Source organism: Mus pahari, chromosome 1, assembly GCF_900095145.1.
Source record: "Mus pahari chromosome 1, PAHARI_EIJ_v1.1, whole genome shotgun sequence".
In the NCBI taxonomy this organism is placed as follows: domain Eukaryota; kingdom Metazoa; phylum Chordata; class Mammalia; order Rodentia; family Muridae; genus Mus; species Mus pahari.
In genome coordinates, this window is record NC_034590.1 from 143,539,068 (window position 1) to 143,559,295 (window position 20,228).

The window sequence follows — 20,228 nt, forward strand, 5'->3', positions numbered from 1 at the left end:
AGATGATAGATAGATAGATAGATAGATAGATAGATAGATAGATAGATAGATAGAGGAAATCTGAATACCCATCTCCTAAGATCAGAAGCAAGACAAGACTACCAAGTCTCGCAAACCCTAGCCTAGAGTCCTTATGGTTTAAATATGATGTGTCCTCCCTTCATATGATGTGTGGTTACTGTAGTGAAGGCTGGGATTCCAGGGGTTAGAACTGTTCTAAAATGACAGAATTATGAGGGCACTAGCTTCGACTATAGGTTTATTCATTTTTATCTACTACGAACTTATACTAAATGGTTCATTAAGGGATAAGACCTGGTTGAGAAAGAAGGTCACTGGAAGTGTACGTTTGAGGGCCATACCTTGTCCCTGACCCATCCCTGTGTTTTTCTATACTTCCTAGCCACCATGGGTGGGAAGAGCTCCCCTGTCACACACCCTTCCTTCATGATGTTCTACCTCACTAGGTATAAGCCCAGAGCAATGGAGCCAAGGGATGGGGTTTGAAAGCTCTGAAACAATTAGTCAAAATAAGTCATTTCCATGGCCGTGATGTTTAACTCTCCCCACCACTTGGTGAGATGAGAACCACACATCTGGAGTCTTTATGAAGATGCTCCAGAGAGAGTAAGTTGATGATGGAAGTCTCACTCTAGTGTGAGTGGCACTATCCCATGAGCTAGAATACTGGACTAAAGATGGAGGAAAAGGTGAATCGACAAGCATTTGCCTCTCTGTTTCTGACTAGGGAGGCAGTGTGACCAGCTGCCTCACATGCCTACTGCCATGGTTCCCCCACCATGGTGGATTGCATCCTCCATTTTTGAGCCAAAAACCTACTCCTCCATCCTCAGGCTGTTCTTATCAGACATCTTGTCACCACAGTCAAAGAATTAACTGATACCTGTGTCTTCAGTTACTCTGTCGACTGTCTTATCAGAATAGTAAGAAACTGGCACTACATTCCAGATCATTCAGTAATTGATGAAGCATGACTAGGAAGCTTAGTCATGCTTCATTAGAAAAAAAAAAGAGAAATCTAGATATGAATAAGTCAAATTCATTTGCTGATTATATAATGAATATTGAAATCCCTAAGGCAGGGTAAAAGAGAAAACCTGCTGGAGTTAATACATTATTCAGCAAGAATGCAGAACACAAAAGCAGCATAAAATATAGTTGTGCAGGTTCTGCTTCACTGTTGCTGATTTCCTATTCCTTGATCTAAAAGACAGCTTGGTCTAACTCTTATGCATGGATCTTAGACTATCTATTTAATAAAAAGAATAACCTGCATTTTGGAAATTCAATTTTATGTAGCTAACCACCAGGGGAGAAAGCAGTGTTTCCCAGTCCCCTCTGCAAAGACAGAAACAGATGTAAGAATCATCATTGCTGAGAATAGCCTGTGCTACTGTCAACATCATCATTGCTGAGAATAGCCTGTGCTACTGTCAACATCATCATTGCTGAAGCTAGCCTGTGGTACTGTCAACATCATCATTGTTGTAGCTAGCCTATGTGATTGTCAATATCACAATGGTTGAAGCTAGCCTGTGGTACTGTCAACATCATCATTGTTGTAGCTAGCCTGTGCTACTGTCAACATGGCCATTGCTGAAGCAGTGATATGGAACCATTAAAAGCAGGTGATGATGTCTTTCCTTTCCTTCCAGAAGCAAATTCTTAAAGCATTTGGAGACTTTCCTGTAAGTCTTACCACTCTGTATTCAGGTTTTGCTGGCTGCAAGACATCCCCAAAATGTTTGCCTATTGGTGCTCTATCCGCAATATTAGGAATAATTGAAGCTATCAGATTTTTGAAGAATGGAGGCTCGGGACCACTGCTCATGTTGGCCACTGTGTCCTGAAACAGAGAGCATTTGTTAAAGAAACACACAATAGAGATGAAGTCACATTCCCCAAGCCCATTCATAGCCCAAGAAATGCCCTCATTAAAGGAGACACATATATTTACACACCAGCCCTCTGAAAGCTAACAACACTTTGCAAAATGTGAGGCACATTCCTAAAATGAGAGTCTAAATGTTTGTAATTTAAATTTTTTTGATAGAAGAATGTTTAGTTGAAGGTAGTTGCTTTGCTAAGCTGGCTGGTATAATCCAGAGATCAGAAAGCAAATGCAAACTACACGTTAGATTCTGGGCAGCCATCACGTTCCCTGTGTGGCTCAGGGTAGTGATCTACCACATGCTATAACTTCATGACATGATACTGCAATTATACTTATATTTTCAATATTGAGTCTGACACATGTCTACATACACATGTTCCAGGGCATATGCATGTCAGAAGTCAATATTAAATGGCATAAGTACCACATATCTTGATTATTGTGATAGGTTTCTCTCACTGATTCAACTAAGTAGCTTATAAGCAAGGCCCTGGGATCCTCCTGTCTCTGTCTCCCCTGGACTGGGATTACAAGAGTACAGTGTGGATATAGCCCAGCTTTTCTGTTCAGGTGCTAAGGGTCAAACTCTGAAAAGTATGTTTGCATATAGAGCTATAGCTCAAGCTTCTAAGATGTTACTTTGATTGGTTAGTTAACAGTAGAAGTGGGGTCATGCCACAAGTCTTATCAATGCTACTTGGGCTTACCTGGAACTTGCTGCACAGACAAGGCTGCCCTGAACTGGGATATTCCTATCCTAGTGACCTGAGTACCAAGGCTACAGGCAAGCATCAACATTCTTGGTTGAAATCTTTTACCCAAAGTCATTGCCAAAGTCCTCTTCTAGTCCCACATCTGTGCTAAATAATATAATAAATATACCTTTATTAAAAATTTAAGATCAGCCATATCCTGACCAATATAATGCTTTCCACAAGATTCAGCTACCTTAATGAGGGCATCAAAATAACAATCTCTTTGTTTCAATAGCCCTTGATGTATATTTAGTGTTCTTTGATGTTCACACTGGATTGTTAGTTTTTATAGCTGCACATGGTATGGGGGACGTACTGTCATTCTCACTCTGCAGGCAAGAAGACAGAATTGAATGTATTCAGTTGGTTTTCAACCACATAGTCAGTCTTCATACAATTGGCCATCACATAGACCAGGAACCAAGTTTCCACGAGGCAAAGGACTAGGTCTAAAATTCTGAGGGGCACTATGGTTTAAAAAAAATAGTAAGCAAAGTATGTTCACATCTCTAGATTGTACTAAAATTTCAAATACAATAGGCAGTTATAGAATTGTAGGAAATTGCCTGAGTTGGTCTACAGCACATAAATATCATCTGTTTCACTCCAGTATATGCACAGTGTTTCTTTAAAGGGTGTGCTATACTTATTATGCCATAATTTCACAGCTTTTACTATTATAAAGCTATTATTTGGCAAGTAATGTACTTACTATTATAAAATCTACATGCACTACATACAGATTTGCTTATTATTTTAAGCTCTTTGCCCCACTTGTCAACTAACCATCTATACCACAATTGCAGCTATATAAATAAGTATGTCCTAAAAGGGACTTTTCAGTGCTAAGGAACTTTAATAAGTCAGTTGTATACATTTCAGAAATATAGATGTGTGCATGCCAAGGCAATACTAGAGTTCAACAAACCTAAGTCTCCATTCATTACAACAATTTATACTATTTAAATCATCAAGAAATTTAAAATGCTGCTAGCTATAAGAGTGAGATTTCTCTGATTGGAAAATGCATCTTAACTTCAGATGCATTTGTTATAAGGCAAAATGTTATAATGAAGAAAATGAGCATCTAAGTATTCTGTAACTACATGGTCTACTCAATTCTCTGAATGGGAAAAAAATTGGCAAGTGAACACTGGCTATAGTTATAGTACAGATGGTCAATTGCCACCTTCAATTATTTTGATAATTGAAAAATATGGAGAAAAATATCTCCTTGCTTCAAATGACAGTTTCATCATATATATATATATATATATATATATATATATATATATATATATGTAGAGAGAGAGAGAGAGAGAGAGAGGGAGACTGCTACTACTAAATGAAATTGATTGGACTTGAATTTTATTATCAGTAAACTTTGAATTATTTTCTTAGTGATATTATTGTTCCAGTTTTCTTTCCCAAGGAGAATTGCATATAATATAAAATTAGTCAAATAACATGTGTATCTAAGGTTCTTTTTGTTTAAAGACAAATATAGACACAGACACAGACAGACACAGACACAGACAGACAGACTCACACACACGCACATGCACGCGTGCGCGCGCACACACACACACACACACACACACACACACACACATACACACGGTCTCATTACCGTAGCAATTGCCTTAGCAAGGTCTCTGAAGAGTTGGATGTATGCAGACAGGGTGTGTGGTCCATAGATTGTAGATGCTGCTTCATACCGCTGAGCCTGCAGTAAAAGCAAGAAAGAGGTACAGGTAGTTTTTGCATACATCAATTACTTTTATGGAAGTATAGCATTTTTGGCCAAAGTGCTATACTGGACCATTTACATTATTCAATACCAGAAAATACTCGGTGGTTTTTGTAAAAACAGAATGTGAGCATTTTCCACTAACCAGCCAAAGTGAATGGCTGAATCTGATCCAAGTGAGGGGTCCTTTTTGCTTATTCCATTTAGGCTCGGTTACTTTTCATCTGAAAGATGTTACAACCTTCCACTTCTTATGCCTGCACCCATTGCTAAGTTCTTGTACTATTAGCGATCTCCTCCAAGGCTGAACATCAGAAGAGAAAAGTGAAATGAATCTTATTTAATAATTTCCAGATAAGTTGGCTACTAATGGTCCCTTCTACTAATGGAAGAACTTCTGCCATACCACACAGCTATGACATAGAGTCAAGTGCATCTCGTTATGAGCTCCCCGCCTTTGGTGACGCTACAGGAACCTCAAAGCTATCAGTGGACAAAGGTCCTCACCCTCCCAGAAACACCAGCTTTCCCTGCAGTATTCTGCATGCCACGCCTTCAGTATCTCCATGGCAACCAGTTGTCAATCATTTTAGACCCCTCCTTCACCTCATCCTACATTTTATAAGTCTTCAGATTGTGTCATTATGCCTCCTTTTAAAAAAAAATTCTCAAGGTTTTCTGTTTTCTTCTGGCCCTAGTTCTGTGCAAACCTTCATTTCTCACCCAGATTCTAACTCTAATGTGGTAATCAGATTCGCCTCCACGTACATAGAGTACCTTCCAAACAATGCTCTATAGAGTGAATCAAAGCACTCTCTCTCCAAAACCTTCTCAACAAAGTCAATACCCCACTATGCTGCCTAAGGGACTCTTCTCTCTACTCACCGTGCCTCCAGCCCTAGCCCTCACCTCACTGTCACCATCACACTCTGTAAGTCCTAAGTTCATTATAGTGCTTTAATGTATTGTGTCTATTCTCTGGACTGCTATGCAGGGACCTGCTCTATATAGAAGACATTCCTAACTTTTTATTTGCTTGACTGGCCTTAATATATTGTCAAAAACTAAGATAAACACATGCCAGTCTTTGTCTTTTGTTTTAATCAATATGTATGTATGTATGTATGTATGTATGTATGTATGTATGTATGTATTTGTGTGTGTGTGCACGTGCATGCACCACATGCATGTTAAGAGTCTTAGGAAGTCAGAAGAGGACATTAGATCCCCTAGAACTGGAGTTACACCTGCTTGTGAGCATCCATGTAAGTGTTAGGAACTGAACCTGGGTCTTCCACCTGTAAGTGCTCTTAACCACTGAGCCATCTCTTCAGCCCCCAGTCTTCTGCATCTTTATCCACTTTCTCCTTTAGGTCTGATGGAACACCATGGAAGAAGCGGACTTTTTTTTTTTTTTATCATTACTCTATCTCCAGAAAATGACTAGCAAATCTGTCTATTGTACACATCAATGAATGAGTCAAGAGCAAACGTTGCAGAAACATCATCCTAAGTCAGAGATCAAATTTGCAGGGATTTCCAACTTTGCTTGGGCCACGGGCTTCTTTTGAGACTTGTAAAACACCTGTCGGAATCATGGTTCTACATGCATAAAACAAAACACTTAAAATTGATCTAAACAAATTCGACTGTAATATGTTTATCAACCTACAGTGACCAATTCTGCAAATGAACAAGTGCTGTTTCTTTACAATACCAGTTTGATGAAGGCAGGCCTGTAACTTGTGTAATGTTTACAAAAGAAAAAGAATAAAAGGTATTTCTAGGTCTGTAAGAACTATGTGTCAAGATAAGGGGTCTGTTACTATTACTGTTGATTGTTGAAGAGTACTAAATAGCAGAGAGCCCTGAAAAGTTCAGCTGTTCCTAACCCCAGGTAAGAACTTTTACCCAACAATGCTATATGGATCTGGAATGTGCCCCCCCAAGTTCTTCACGGTAAAGTCTTGGTTCTACGGAAAGTGCTACAAGGAGTTGGTGACACCTGCAAGAAGCGTAGCTAGAAGAAGGATTTCATGCCCTGGGGGGTGGGGGGGAGGAATTCTGAAAACCAGTCTCTCTCTCTTATTTCAATAAGCTTCTTGGTTACAACGCAAAGAGTTTTACATATGATAGCATGAACTATCATATCTTTCTAGAATCCTTAGCCATGCCAAAAGCTATGGAAGCCTCTAGAACTGTAAGCCAATAGTAGCCCTTTCTCTGTATAAATCGATGTCTCGGATAGTTATAATGATGGGAAACAGACTGATACAACTAAGATTTTCTAGATGATAGGATCCTTTAGCAAAACCAACAGAGGGCAGCAAGGCAGATTCCAATTCATGTATCACCAAATGCTCCTCTATGGATTGCTATGATATGCCAGGAGATCTATTCATAATTATTAATTGTGGGACATTAGGTTATTGCCATATTTAACCAATAATTCTCTTTTAAGGATTTGGGCTGCTTTAAGAACTCTACACATAAAGAAGTAATTGTGAGCCTCAGATTACTAACTCAGAGGGTTGTGTTGTGTTTTGTTTTGATTTGTTTTATTGAGTCATATCATATAGAGAGTAATATACTATATCTACTTCAGGATGTACTTCAAGGATTGCCCCTAGCTACATTTGCAAAGTAGTTCATTCATAGTGCATTCAAGAAATAGCAGACAGGAGGCCCTACAGAAGCTTAAGACACCAAATGTATTATGGGTAGTTATTTGCATGTCATAACCCAGGCTTATTACCAGTGCCCCTGATGAAACAAATGTCAGCATTATATGGTGGTCAGTGAGTGAATCGATGACACTGACATGTACATGGAACATGGAAGTGATGAACCCCAAGTCAAATATAATCCTTGGCTTATTCTCTTAGAATTCTCACCTACAACAAAATCGTCTCTCAGAATCATGGCTGAAGAGATCCAGAGAGACTATGTAATAAAAAAGTTATGAGAACTTTTTACTTTACCTGATATTCTTCATATGTGGTAATGTAATGTGTATAAACATTGCTTAGACCTGCGATAACAACGGTCATATCCTTCATCCCATAAAGTGCAAATTCCTAGGAGGGAAAAGTGAAAATTTATACTGCTCAAGGCTATTAATATCTGGGTTTCATTTAAAGTGTACATTTCGTATGAAATATACCTCTTAAGAAAAATCTTACCAATTGACCCAAAACCACCAAGGAATGTGAAAGTGTCAAAGAGTACTTTAAAAAAAGACAAAATCCCCATTATAGTTTGGCAAATCAATGGATCTATAAAAATCATAATAATCATATCAGTAGATGTAGAATCTTACTATGAAAGAGTAACTTGCCTCAACTATATTGAATTTATATTATACTATTAAAAGAGATGTTTATAAGATCCAAATAACAAGACAAGACATTCATTAGTATGTCATTTTACAAGTGTTTCCAATATATGTTGAACCTGAAGAAAATATAGGGGAAAAAATCCCCAAATGTGATGGTTTTATTTAGCCCATTTTGGGGGATTTAAGCAACCTCTAGATATAATTACTATTTACACTATACAAGCATTGTCAACTTTTAATTATTTTAATGTAAATGCCAATAAAATACTTTAACCTGGTTATTATTCCCTTACAGTTGAATTCTGATTCTTAAATAACTGACATTTCATATTTACCTCTATCCACTAATTTCAAGGAACATAAACTTTAGTGATTTGGGGAAGAATAATTTAACAAGGAATTTTTTTCCTCCTCAAATATAAATTTACAGGAATTGTATTTGATATTTAACTTACTTCTTTAATTGCCTCACGAAATCTTCGTCCTGACATGGTTCTGAATCAAGAAAACAGAATTATGTCAACATCCTTCCATTTGTATATGTGTAAGCTATTCAGAAAGACCATACCAAAAGTCCTAGACTAGCTCAACACACAGCAGTAAAATATGTAGATGTTGATGGTTTAAAAAGCTTAATTTTTTTCCCTTGACTGGCCTATCTTCAAAGCAAATTCTGAACTGAGCACAATTTGACCAAAGAGGGAAATAAAATCAATGAGCATCACTGAGAGAAGACCGTCAGGGGTTCAGGTGTAGCTCAATGATGGAGTACTTCCCTGACAGGTGCAAGGCCCAGGATTCCATCCCCAGTACCACAAAAAATGACAACATCATTTTCTATTCAGGAGATCAACGTAGTGGGTCAGTTACATCCAACATGAATGACAGTATGGGGGCAGGGGAGACAGAGAGAAGGTTTGAGACTTGGCCCCACCTACAATGAACTTGCCACTTCATTTTCATATTTAATCCTTCAATCAAATCTTGAATATCTGCTGCTTACCAGGCCCACTTTAACGTGATAATGATTTAATGGAATGGAAATTACATTCTGTAGTAAAAAATATTGAATAATCCCAATGTGGGGTTTCTACCCACCTTGGACCATGCATGCTCCCGGATCAACACACACACACATACACACACACACACACACACACACACCCTTTATATTTTTAAATAAGCCTTAAGCAGCACAATAACTGGGCAACTGTCTACTCTCCATGCTGTTAGAATCTACCTTCCTAACGGTAACCCAAGTTACCACGTAGTATGTTTCATCAGGCTGCTCTTAGCTCCAATTGGCCAGCCCACATGGTCACATTTTATGGCTCAGCTAACCCATGGTGGCTCTCCTTTCTCCTCTTTCTGCACGTTCTTCTTCTATCCCATGGTGGCTTTTCTCTTTCTCTCTGTAGTCTCAAGTCCAGGAAACCTAAACCCCACCTCTTCTCCCCAGCTATTGTCTATTGGTATTTTTTTTATTAGATAATTTCTTCATTTACATTTCAAATGCTATCCCCAAAGCCCCCTATACCCTCCTCCCACCCTGCTCCCCAACCCACGTACTCCTGCTTCCTGGTATTGCCAAGGTCTGTTGGGATCTTTATTCCCCAATCAGAATTAACTTGGGACAGGGTGCCAGGGGCTATATGCAGACTCCAGGTTTTGGGGAGCCCGCTCTTAGTGTTACAATAGACAGTAAAAGACAAAACCCCAACATTCTAAAACTGGAAGGTGACCAAATAAATAAATGGAAAGGTGAGTGTCCTGTTGAAAAAGGACTACAGAGGAGCAATGGAGGAACCCAAATCGAAAGTTAGTGGAATAATCTGTGTGAATGACGGCAATGATGGGGAAAGATAGGATGTGTTGGGCAGAATGTAAGAATTTGATGAATTCTTGAAAGAAGAAAATAATTCAAGGGCTAGTTCAAAAAACAAACAACAACAACAAAAACCAGAGACTAATAAAGCAGAGTAAGGGTGAAATGGAATTATGGGAGTGATGGCATTAGTGGTGGTGCTGATACTGGTGCTGGTGCTGATATGCGAGAGACAGTTGGTTGCTGTTGGTAAAGATGCTTTTATGTGGTATGAATAGTATTAGCATCTCCATTAGAGATTTGAGCAAAGGATTTAAAGAAATTAAAAGACTTGGCCTTGACGCTGGCTGGAGAGAATGTGTTTTATACAGAAAGAACCATAGTTCAAAATCTCCAAGTCTAGAACATGCTTAGTGGTGCATGTTCTTAGCAGGTGCATTTCTCTCTATACAGAAAACCTTAACAGTGATGCAGGATGGCTGAAGCAGGGTGAAAAAGAAGGAAAACCAAAAGAAAGCACAGCAGGGAACTTGCTGAGAAACAGTCTGCATGGACCTGCAAATAAAGTGGAAGGAAGTGAGCGAGTGCCTGCAATAAGATGGGAAAGGATGGTGGCCTGGAACAGAGCAGTAGCATGTTTAGGTCATGTTTTGAAGCAGTGGTTCTCAACCTGTGGGTCACAACTCCTTTGGCAACCCTCTATTTCCAAAAATATTTCAACCGTGATTCATAAAAGTAGCAAAATCACAGTAATAAAGTAGGAAAGAAAATAACTTTATGGAAGGGATCATCACAACATGAGGAACTGTGTTAAACGGTCACAGCATTAGGAAGGTTGAGAACCACTGTTGTAAAGGAATGCAGTTGGGTGTCCTGTTGAAAAAGGATTACAGAGGAACAGTGGGGGAACCCAAATTGAAAGTTAGTGAAATAATCTGTGTGAATGGCGGCAGTGATGGGGAATAATAGGATGTGTTGGGCAGAATGTAAAAATTTGATGAATTCTTGAAAGAAGAAAAATATTCAAGGGCTAGTTCAACAAATTTCCCTTATGGAGATAAGAAAGCCTGTAAAAGATACAGGCTTGAAATATTCCTCTGTCTTTTTAATATCTAAACGGATGCTTAAGTGTTTTAATATCATTTCAAGTCTGCTATACTTCCTTAATCCACTTGACCCTTTTTCCTTTAGAATGCCAGGCTTGTGAATTTTTCATGTTTTTCCTCATCTCTTTCACAGGTCTCAGGCATAGGCAGATTTATTCAACAGAGGCTCCACCGAATAAGGAAAAATTATTTGTCACTGATGCCAAACATAGTACAGGAGGCTACCAAGAGATCCCCAGAGAATTATCTTCCCAGGGTCCAAGAGATGCATCAGTAGGTAAAGGTGCTTGTCACCAAGCTTGATGAGCTGAGTTCTGACTCCAGAGCCAATTTGGTGGAAGAAGAGAAGTGACTTGGACAACTTATCTTCTGACCTGTACAAGTATGTCATGGCCCACAAGCTCCTCTACAGACAAACAACTTTAAAAAGAAGTAATTGCAACAGAAATACATTCTTTACCATGAATGTTTTTTAGGAAGAACTTACGTGAATTCCCCAGGGATAGCAGCTATGGCCAACGACCCAAGGGTAACAATCTGAACATCAACAATATCTGGTTGCCACGGATGAGGTTTTGTCAGCTGAGACCCCAAAACAAGAAAGCAGCATTAGGTATAAATTACCCCTTCTACTGTCAATAGTCACATAAGTTCCTTCATTAAACAATTTTGAACGTTTGAAGCTAGTTTTGTTTCGTTTTTACCATATCATAGGATTAATGTCTAACTCTGCTGGAACATTAAACACATCACATGCATGTTTAGGTCCTGACCACAACATGTAAATCCCACTGCTGTCTTACCCTGAATTTACCAAGCGAGCTTTAGTAGACGCATCGTTATGGTACAACAAGGGTTCTACCAGAGTAGTATAAGAAGCTATCTCCTCAATGAATATAGAATACCATTTAGAATTGTTCAATACAATCATTTCTATCTTTACCCTAGTAGTGCAAGTCGGGCTTCATCTTCCAACATTTCTTCAAGAGAACCTATCCTTTCCATATTGTGATTAGTAGAAACTATCTTATTATTCCTTCCTCCCTTCTTTCTCCTACCCTAAGAATTTTAATAGGATACTGGAAAAGGATAATTTTTATTTATTTATTTTTATTTTTTGGTTTTTTTCGAGACAGGGTTTCTCTGGCTGTACTGGAACTCACTTTGTAGACCAGGCTGGCCTCGAACTCAGAAATCTACCTGCCTCTGCCTCCCGAGTGCTGGGATTAAAGGCATGCGCCACCACGCCCGGCTAGGATAATTTTTAAATGCTTACACTTCAACAATCATGCTTCTACCAACAGTAGGATGACATCTTAACATCACAAATATAAAAAGAAAACAATCATGTTTTAAAGTAGTACAAAAAGAAAATTGCTTCAGCTTGGGTGTGATACATGCCTTTAATCCCAGAACTCAGGAGAAAGAGTCAGGTGAACCTCTGAGTTTGAGGCCAGCCTGGTCTACAGAGTAAGTTCCAGTACGGCCAGGGCTATACTGGGAAACCCTGTCTCCAGAAAAACATAACAAAGCAAAACAAAACAAAATGCTTTAATTAATGGTGTCGCCACTTAAGCAGACCAAGTTGAGTTGGATCTGCAGCACAGCACTCCTATGAAAGACAGATATGGTGGCATGTCCATAATCGTAGCACTGGGATGTAGAGACAGAAGGATCCCTGGGCTACTGATCAGCCAGTCTAGCCTAATTGGTGAGCTGCAGGTCCCAGTGGAAGAGCGTGTCTCCAAACATAAGGTGTGTAGTCAGAGAATACATCTGAGGTATCCAATAACATCTTTGGTCACCATATACACCCAGCCACACATACAAACAAAAATAAATACATACATATATAACTAAATAAACAAATAAACTGTGCAGCCTAACACGAGAGAATTGACACATGAGCCCTTCCCTATATGACCTACACGTGTTTTTATGCAAAGAACTCTTCACAGACTACCTTCCTGGACCCCAAATAACACGAACGTTAGTCTTCCTTTTCTATATTCCACTCCCTTCCATGTTTCTTAATAATTAGATAACTCAGTAGACCTCACAGTAGTAATTCTTTAAAGTTGGATCCAGTATCTAAACTTTTAAGATCAAACATTCATGAGAGGTGGTTGACTGAGAAGGCTCTGCAGGTAATGTCCCAGGCACACAAAGCTGAGTTCAGTCCCCAGAACCCAAGTGCAAAAGGAGAACCAGGTCCACAAAAGTGTCCTCTATATCCAATAATAGTAGTAGTAGTAGTAAATATGTAATAACAATAAATAACAATGTATGTAAGAATTATAGATAAATAAGATCTTCTGTGTTGGTGGACATTAACGATTTATTATCTGATAGCTCGGAAGCTACAAAGTATAATATTCTGAGTCCCTCTGACAATCAGAGGCCTTACCTCTCCGGTATGAAGCAGGATTGGTTTGGGTTTCTGGCACTCTATGATTTCTTCAGATGGTTTTCCCAAGAGCTGGTCCCGAAGAGTGTCCCAAAATTGATCCCCTTCTGTAGTTCCTGTTAGAATTGTTATGATTAACAAGATACCTTGGACTAGCCCTCTGAGGATGACATGACTTAGATAGTATGGCACACAATCATTTTAGATATTTCAAAAATTTTAGTAAGGTTGTCATTCAATGGCTTCAACAATTTGATTAATAGAAAGGGCAGTGTTTCCTTCATGTTATAAAATAATAGACCTTAATTAGACTGTCGTTTTAATAAACAATAACAATACATTTTGTCTGACACTCTCAAAACTGTATTCATATGAACTTTGCTCATTTATGTCATAAAGACAGTTTAATTTAATCCACAAGTTTGTGAACTGCATCACCTTTTTCTCATTTTAAAAATTAACAGTGATAACTTCAACATGTAATACCAGCTGTCCAGCTTGTGAATAGTAAAACTTTTAGAACTACGGGGTAAGTCTTCATGATGGTGAATGATTCTTTAGTGTGATAGCAAGCAACAAAAAAGAAACTTGTCTAGATGTTTGTGTCTCAAAGAATATAATCAAGAAATTGCAAAGACAACCTATCGACTGAGGGAAATATTTTCAAATAATTTATCTGATGAGGAATTTCTATACAAAAATATATTTTAGAAAGCCTCATAACTTAATAATTACAGTCAAAAACCCAAACTTAAAGAAAAGTATATGGATAAATAGTTTTCCCCAAAATATAGATGATGGCCAATAATCACATGAAAAGACATTTGACATTATGTCAGTGATGCAAATCAAACACACAAGGAGGCAGCATTCTACACACATGATGGCTAGAATCAGCATGCCAAATAACATAAGTTGACCAAGATGTGGACATTTTTAATGGATACATTATTGACACCGATGTAAAGAAATGCAGCCATTTGGGAGCTCCTATGATAGGGCCTCAAATGTAACAACAGTTAGCATGTGACCAGCAAGCACTTCGCTATATACATTCCTAAGAGGAAACTGCAAACACAGACCCACACAAACTCTTGTACATATGTACTTAGGGAGGCATTATTAACACACACACACACACACACACACACACAAATGGAATAACCCAAACATCCATCAATTAAGCAACTGGCAAATAGCATCTGGTATATTGATAGCATGAATTAATCCAGGCATTAAAAGGGAATGGAGCCCTTCCATATTCTATACCTCCATGCACCTTAAAGCAGAATGCTACATAAAAGATGCAACAAAAATCCAGATATTGTGCATTCCCGGGCGTTTGTAATGTCTAAGGTAGCAATTGTAAGGATGAGAGGTTTGCTGCCTGCTTATACCAAGACAGAGGAGATGTGGCGGCAAAGCATGGACAGAGTTTCTGTTGGAGTGATGGAACCTCCAACATTGACTTTGGGAAAGTTGTATGTCAAAATATTAAAAGCCACCAACTATACTTTAAATACCCGACTTATATGGCTTGTCAATTATTTCCCAATAAATAACTGCTAGTATCGAATTGTGAGAGGTTTCTAAAGTACATTCTATGTACAATTCCTTTATCAGACATATTATTTGAAAATACTGTCTCTCCTTATCAGGACTATGCTTTTCACTTCCTTCCTTATATATACTCTTGCATGTCGCCATCACAAAGAAATCATCGCTGCTTAAAGTAAAAGATACTCTGGGGGCAGGGAGACGGCTCAGTGAGGAAAGTGCTTATCTCTAAAGTGTGAGAATCTGAGTTCCAATCCCCGAAAACCCTCATAAAAAGGCAGGTGTGCTAGTTTACACCGGTAATCTCGGCAATGGTGAAATGGGAGATAGAAACAGGCAGATCCCAAGAAGCGGAAGGGCTACCTAGCCTGGTCTTCATGGCAATTTCCAAGCCAGTGAGAGGACCAGTCTCTAACACTGCATGGAAGGCACTTGAGGTCCGACATCTCTGACCCCTACACATATGTGCACATGCATGAATATGCACACACACACGCACACACATGCGCGCGCACACACACACACACACACACACACACACACTCTAAATGAGTTACCAACATTCATCAATATGAATATTGAATATTTTTAAGAGAATATGTTTCTGGTTATATTTGAATTAACAAAGCTAAGGGACAAAAGGCACCTATCCCTGAGCAATCTGAGACATCACACCGAAACTCAGCTAGCCTGGAGCTGCTTGAGTTAAAGACGGGAATCATAAACACACTGGCCATAGTTCAGCTTCAATAGGAAACAGAAGCCTGAAGCCCCCGAGACCTGGAAGCATGCATGCCATCCTTCTTTCTCTCACCCTGTGTAATATTGAGGCCCGAAACTCCATCAATTGTGCCTGCGGCAAAACTGTAGCCCAGGGCAGGTTTACACGTCTTCACCTGAAAGAAAGATCATCAAACAAAAACAAAGAGACACAAGTTGAGCTGGGAACAACAATGAGCTGTGCTTGGCCCATGGAGCAAGGTTGGTCGGTGTCCTCTGCCATACTCACTGTGTGTGTGGCATTGAGCTGGACGCTCACATCTGTCATGTTCACCCACTGGTGAGCCGCAAGCACTGGGCCAGTCACCTCCTGGGTGGCAGAGGCATACAGCTCCTAGAAAAGCCACATAGGCTCACTGTCCTGAGGAAGAGAACTGAAGAGAAATGGGCACAACCCCTGGCACCTAGTATCTTTTGCACCAAAAGACCTTTCCTTTACTCCTTGAGAACAACCCCATACCCACTCCACCCCAAGCCCCCACAGTTCCCTCCATCAACCCCAGTGTTCCCTAGATCTTGAAACCCCCAGGGATGTTGACCTCTGTCTATTCATCCCCCCAAAGAAGAACTTAACATAAAACAGACCATGACATAAAATCTCCAACTTCCACTTGCTGTAATGTGAGGCTGTCAGTACCAGAGCTGGTATAAAATGGCCCTCTCAGAATCCCTGAGTTCCCCAAGGACAGGAGTCAGGCACTGTCTCAAAGACTTCAGGTCCCTCACATGTCAGTTCATCTTTGACATTCTTGTTTTTTATCAAGTCAAGTGACATTTTTCCAAGCATGTGGGAAATGTAAGTTTAATACTTTTAAGAATACCCCTGCCTATTCTTCTATGGCATACAATACAGGAAAATTATATTTCCACACAAGTACAGTGGCCTGACACCTAGCCCACTTCTATAACAGCTGAGTGTAGATTTTAAGATGAGCAACTGGAACCCCAGCCACAGCCTGCCGTCCTGATAGCCAAGGAAGTTATGCTTTGTTGAGGAGAGAATCCAGAGTTGCTCTGCCCTAAGCTAAGGACAGAAACAAAATTTCTGACAACAAAGTGTGTCATAGGCATATCCCCCAAAGAATCTGTAAATTTAGAATAATCCACTGATAATACCACAGTAAATGAAAAGAGCATAGCAATTAGTCAGGCCGTGGTTATGGCTTTTATGCCTAATTGTTTTTAAAGGCACTTTTGTTCTTGTTAATGGCTTATGAAACATTTTAGAACTCAGACAGAATTATTTAAACACAAGCAGGCATGCATGTGTGTGTGTGTGTGTGTGTATATATGTGTGTGTGAGTATCTGTCTGTGTGTGTGTCTGTGTGTGTGTCTGTGTGTGTGTCTGTATATATATGTGTGTCTGTGTGAGTGTCTATGTGAGTGTGTATGCGCACACGCATACAAACCATGAAAACAAGGGGATTTAACATTATTGTGGACATATTGGTTAGAAGCCATTTCTCATTATCATCTCCCTCTCAGAAATATCTCCATAGAAGCAGATGCAAAAATGGGGACAGCATGAAAGACAAAATTTAGCACACCACTGGGTAGATAATGTGTCTATCACACAAACAGGGGAATCTCAGTTCCATTCCTAGTACCCATGCAAAAGCCAAGCAGAGAGGCTTCTGTAACTCTATACATTTCTATAACTCTAGTACATGGGAGACAACAACAGAAGGATCCCTGGGGCTTGTTGCTAAAGGATCCCTGCCAGTATAGGCAATTGCTAAAGTTCCAAGTTCAGTGAGAGACATCCCCCCCCCCCAAATAACAAGGTGGAGAGCAATTAAGCAAGAACTCAGCCTTGGCCCCCACATGCATGCACACACATACACACATGGACATGCACCCTCATACCCCAAAGCACACGCCTATACATACATACACCACAGACACGAAACAAAATGTTTAGGAGCAAGGGAAAAACAGATTCATATTTTCTATTCATAGGAAGCTCACTGCAAACCAGATACTCCCTTCAGCACAACTGTTCTGTTTGTTTTTGTTCTGTTTTGTTTTAAAAGAAAAGTAGTGTGACCTTTGCCCTTTCAAAAAAGCATACAAACTAATGGGAGTTCATAGTGACTGAGATGTGCAGCTCAGCTTTGTCACTGCAGGCCAAGTTCAGACATGATCAGGGCATTTAGCCAGGCAATGACTGGAGATATTTCTGAGAATCTAGATGAGACTGGTTCAGAGCAGGACCCCATTAACTGAACATTTAGAGTGTATGTGTTTCCTCATCCTGTGCTGTGCACTCTGGGTTTCTAACATCCTAGAATAGAACGTTTTCCTGCCTGTTTGGTTTTAAATGCACTAGGAAGTCTGACCAGATCAGACAGAGTCCTGTGTGGCTCCCAAGGGCAACCTCATAAACCAAAGTCGTTCAGACTTCCTGGCCATCCTGAGCACTTGCGGCCTTTCTTGCAATTATGGACTTCCTACTGAATGATGTCTGTGGGTTTTAAAGAACAACACGGAACACAGCTGTCAAGCACTGCGCTGGTGCCTACCTTGGCCTTCTGATAGATGATCCGTCCTATAATCTGTGTGCTCTCAAACATGTCTTGTCCAGGTCCGCTGGCCATGCACATGCTAGGCTGGAGCAAAGCGAGATAATATGATTCTTAGTTCGGCTTTAAGAAATGGAGAATTACATACGAACCCAAGCAAATACATTGGCTAAGCCGACTCTAGCATTTCCCTTTAGGCATTGTCTTAATTTACAGCTAAGGCAAACATAATCATGCATGAATTCGGAGCTTATGCTTGCCTGGGACTCTTGCTCTGATTGTCTTACTCAGAAACCCGTTCAGATTACCTTAGAACAATCAGACATCGTCCTGGGAAGAAAATTAGCAAGTCTAGCTCTATATCATATTTCTTAGATCAGAAAGGCTCACGATTGATCAAATACTTAAATCTGATAAATGTTACAAAGAATGTACAGAAGGAAGATACAGGTGAATAAATATTACCATCTGGGAAATAAAACAAGTTTTTTAAAAAGACAAACATAACAAACATGTTTAGTAAATTTGACACCCTAACATTTTAAACACCTATATAGGAGAGACAATATAAAATTTCACAGGCTGAGGAAACTTTGCAATGTTTATAACAAATATAACATATTAGGGACTTCAAGATTTTTCGGAGGGAAGAATATCTGCTTTTCTTTACGTAAAGGAGATGAACTCATTCTACCCATTTTTGACAGATCTGCCTTCACCCGAACACTATCCATAACAGCTAACATCAACCACAGTGCCCATCAGCAGATGCCTGGTATGCACACATACTATGTTACTCAGCTGTAAGAAGGGGGTAGGATCCCTTTATTTTATTTTATGGGAGCATTATGGATGGAGCCAGAGGTCTTCTGTTAAATGAAATAACCCAGACACACAAAAGCAAACATCACACATTCTCACTTACTTGTAAAAGCTAGAAAGCTAATCTCATGAAAGAATGGGGGTGGAATGGTAGTCACTAAAGACCGTGGAAGGGCAGAGAGGAACAAGGCAGAGAGAAATTAGATAAGGAAGGGCAGAGAGGAACAAGGCAGAGAGAAATTAGATAAGAATACCAAAACAGTGCTAGGCTGGATTCATTCTGGTTTCTGTAGCAATGACAACAATGTATGCTATATTTAAACTAATGAGGAAGGTGCACATTTTCCAACGTATAAAAACATAGACAGATGTAGATACAAAAAATTACTGTACAATAGACTGACCAAGTACTGTATCTAAATTTGAAAAATAAAAGCATCCGGGCAGTGGTGGCGCACGCCTTTAATCCCAGCACTCAGGAGGCAGAGGCAGGCGGATTTCTGAGTTCGAGGCCAGCCTGAGCTACAAAGTGAGTTCCGGGACAGCCAGGGCTACACAGAGAAACCCTGTCTCAAAAAACCAAAATAAATAAATAAATAAAAGCAAAAGAACATCCTTATTAATACCCTTCTATTTATCCATGCTGAGTTGGAGTTTCTATTATTTGCAATAAAAAGTACCATAATGCATGTACCATAGACTACAGATAGAACAGGTAATTCATATTCTGACTGTCTCTGTCTCTCTGTCTCTCTGTCTCTCTNTCTCTCTCTCTGTGTGTGTATGTGTATGTGCATGTGCGTGTGTGTGTGTGTGTGTGTGTGTGTGTGTGTGTGTTTTATGAATTCTCATTCAATATTAGGACATGTTCAACTTCATCAATGAAAGAGAAATTTAAACTGGAGCCAGCTTTTGCATATTATGCCATCAAAGAGTTCAGGGTAGTATACTTGGCTTAAATGAAGGTTGGGGCCATAGTTGCTCACACATGGGTGATGGAAAAAGCCACTAAGAGGGTAGACAGGCCCATTCGATAAACTACTGCATATATTCTATTGCAAGCGAGTATATTTAACCATTTCATCATGAATTTTATGAAGTTAATAAGTACTCTTAAAATATATTGCAAATAGATTTCATTTCAATAAATAGAGGGAATGTACAAATGAAGAAAAAGGAAATTTTCTAGCTAAAAATAATAACATGCATGCAATACAACTGTTAACCCCTGTTGCACATCAGGTAGAGTTGGAAAATGGAAACTGGGGGTGCTTCACTAACGCTGCGAACCAGAGAGCTAGAGCTCCTGCTGCTATGTGAAAGCTGAACCAGGCTCCATGAACTCTGGGAGAGTGGAATGAATGAGAGGACATCCTCAACGGCTGACCTCCAAAACTGCCACAGAGACGTAGGCACAGAGCATGAGAGGACATCCTCAACGGCTGACCTCC

General features: G+C 39.6%; 1 protein-coding gene across 5 annotated transcripts in view; it reads right to left on the reverse strand.

Annotated features, from left to right (window-relative positions):
* The window catches only part of Asah2 (N-acylsphingosine amidohydrolase 2), a 112,608-nt gene that overhangs the window by 14,557 nt on the left and 77,823 nt on the right, over positions 1–20,228 (reverse strand). For all 5 annotated transcript variants that reach the window (XM_029539594.1, XM_029539590.1, XM_029539598.1 and 2 more), the window contains 9 exons: positions 17,956–18,042; positions 15,662–15,766; positions 15,467–15,548; positions 13,096–13,211; positions 11,176–11,270; positions 8,213–8,252; positions 7,402–7,497; positions 4,301–4,396; positions 1,721–1,867 (listed from right to left, as the gene is read on the reverse strand). In XM_029539594.1, coding sequence (XP_029395454.1) covers positions 1,721–1,867; positions 4,301–4,396; positions 7,402–7,497; positions 8,213–8,252; positions 11,176–11,270; positions 13,096–13,211; positions 15,467–15,548; positions 15,662–15,766; positions 17,956–18,042 — 864 coding nt within the window. The remainder of the gene's footprint in view (positions 1–1,720; positions 1,868–4,300; positions 4,397–7,401; positions 7,498–8,212; positions 8,253–11,175; positions 11,271–13,095; positions 13,212–15,466; positions 15,549–15,661; positions 15,767–17,955; positions 18,043–20,228) is intronic.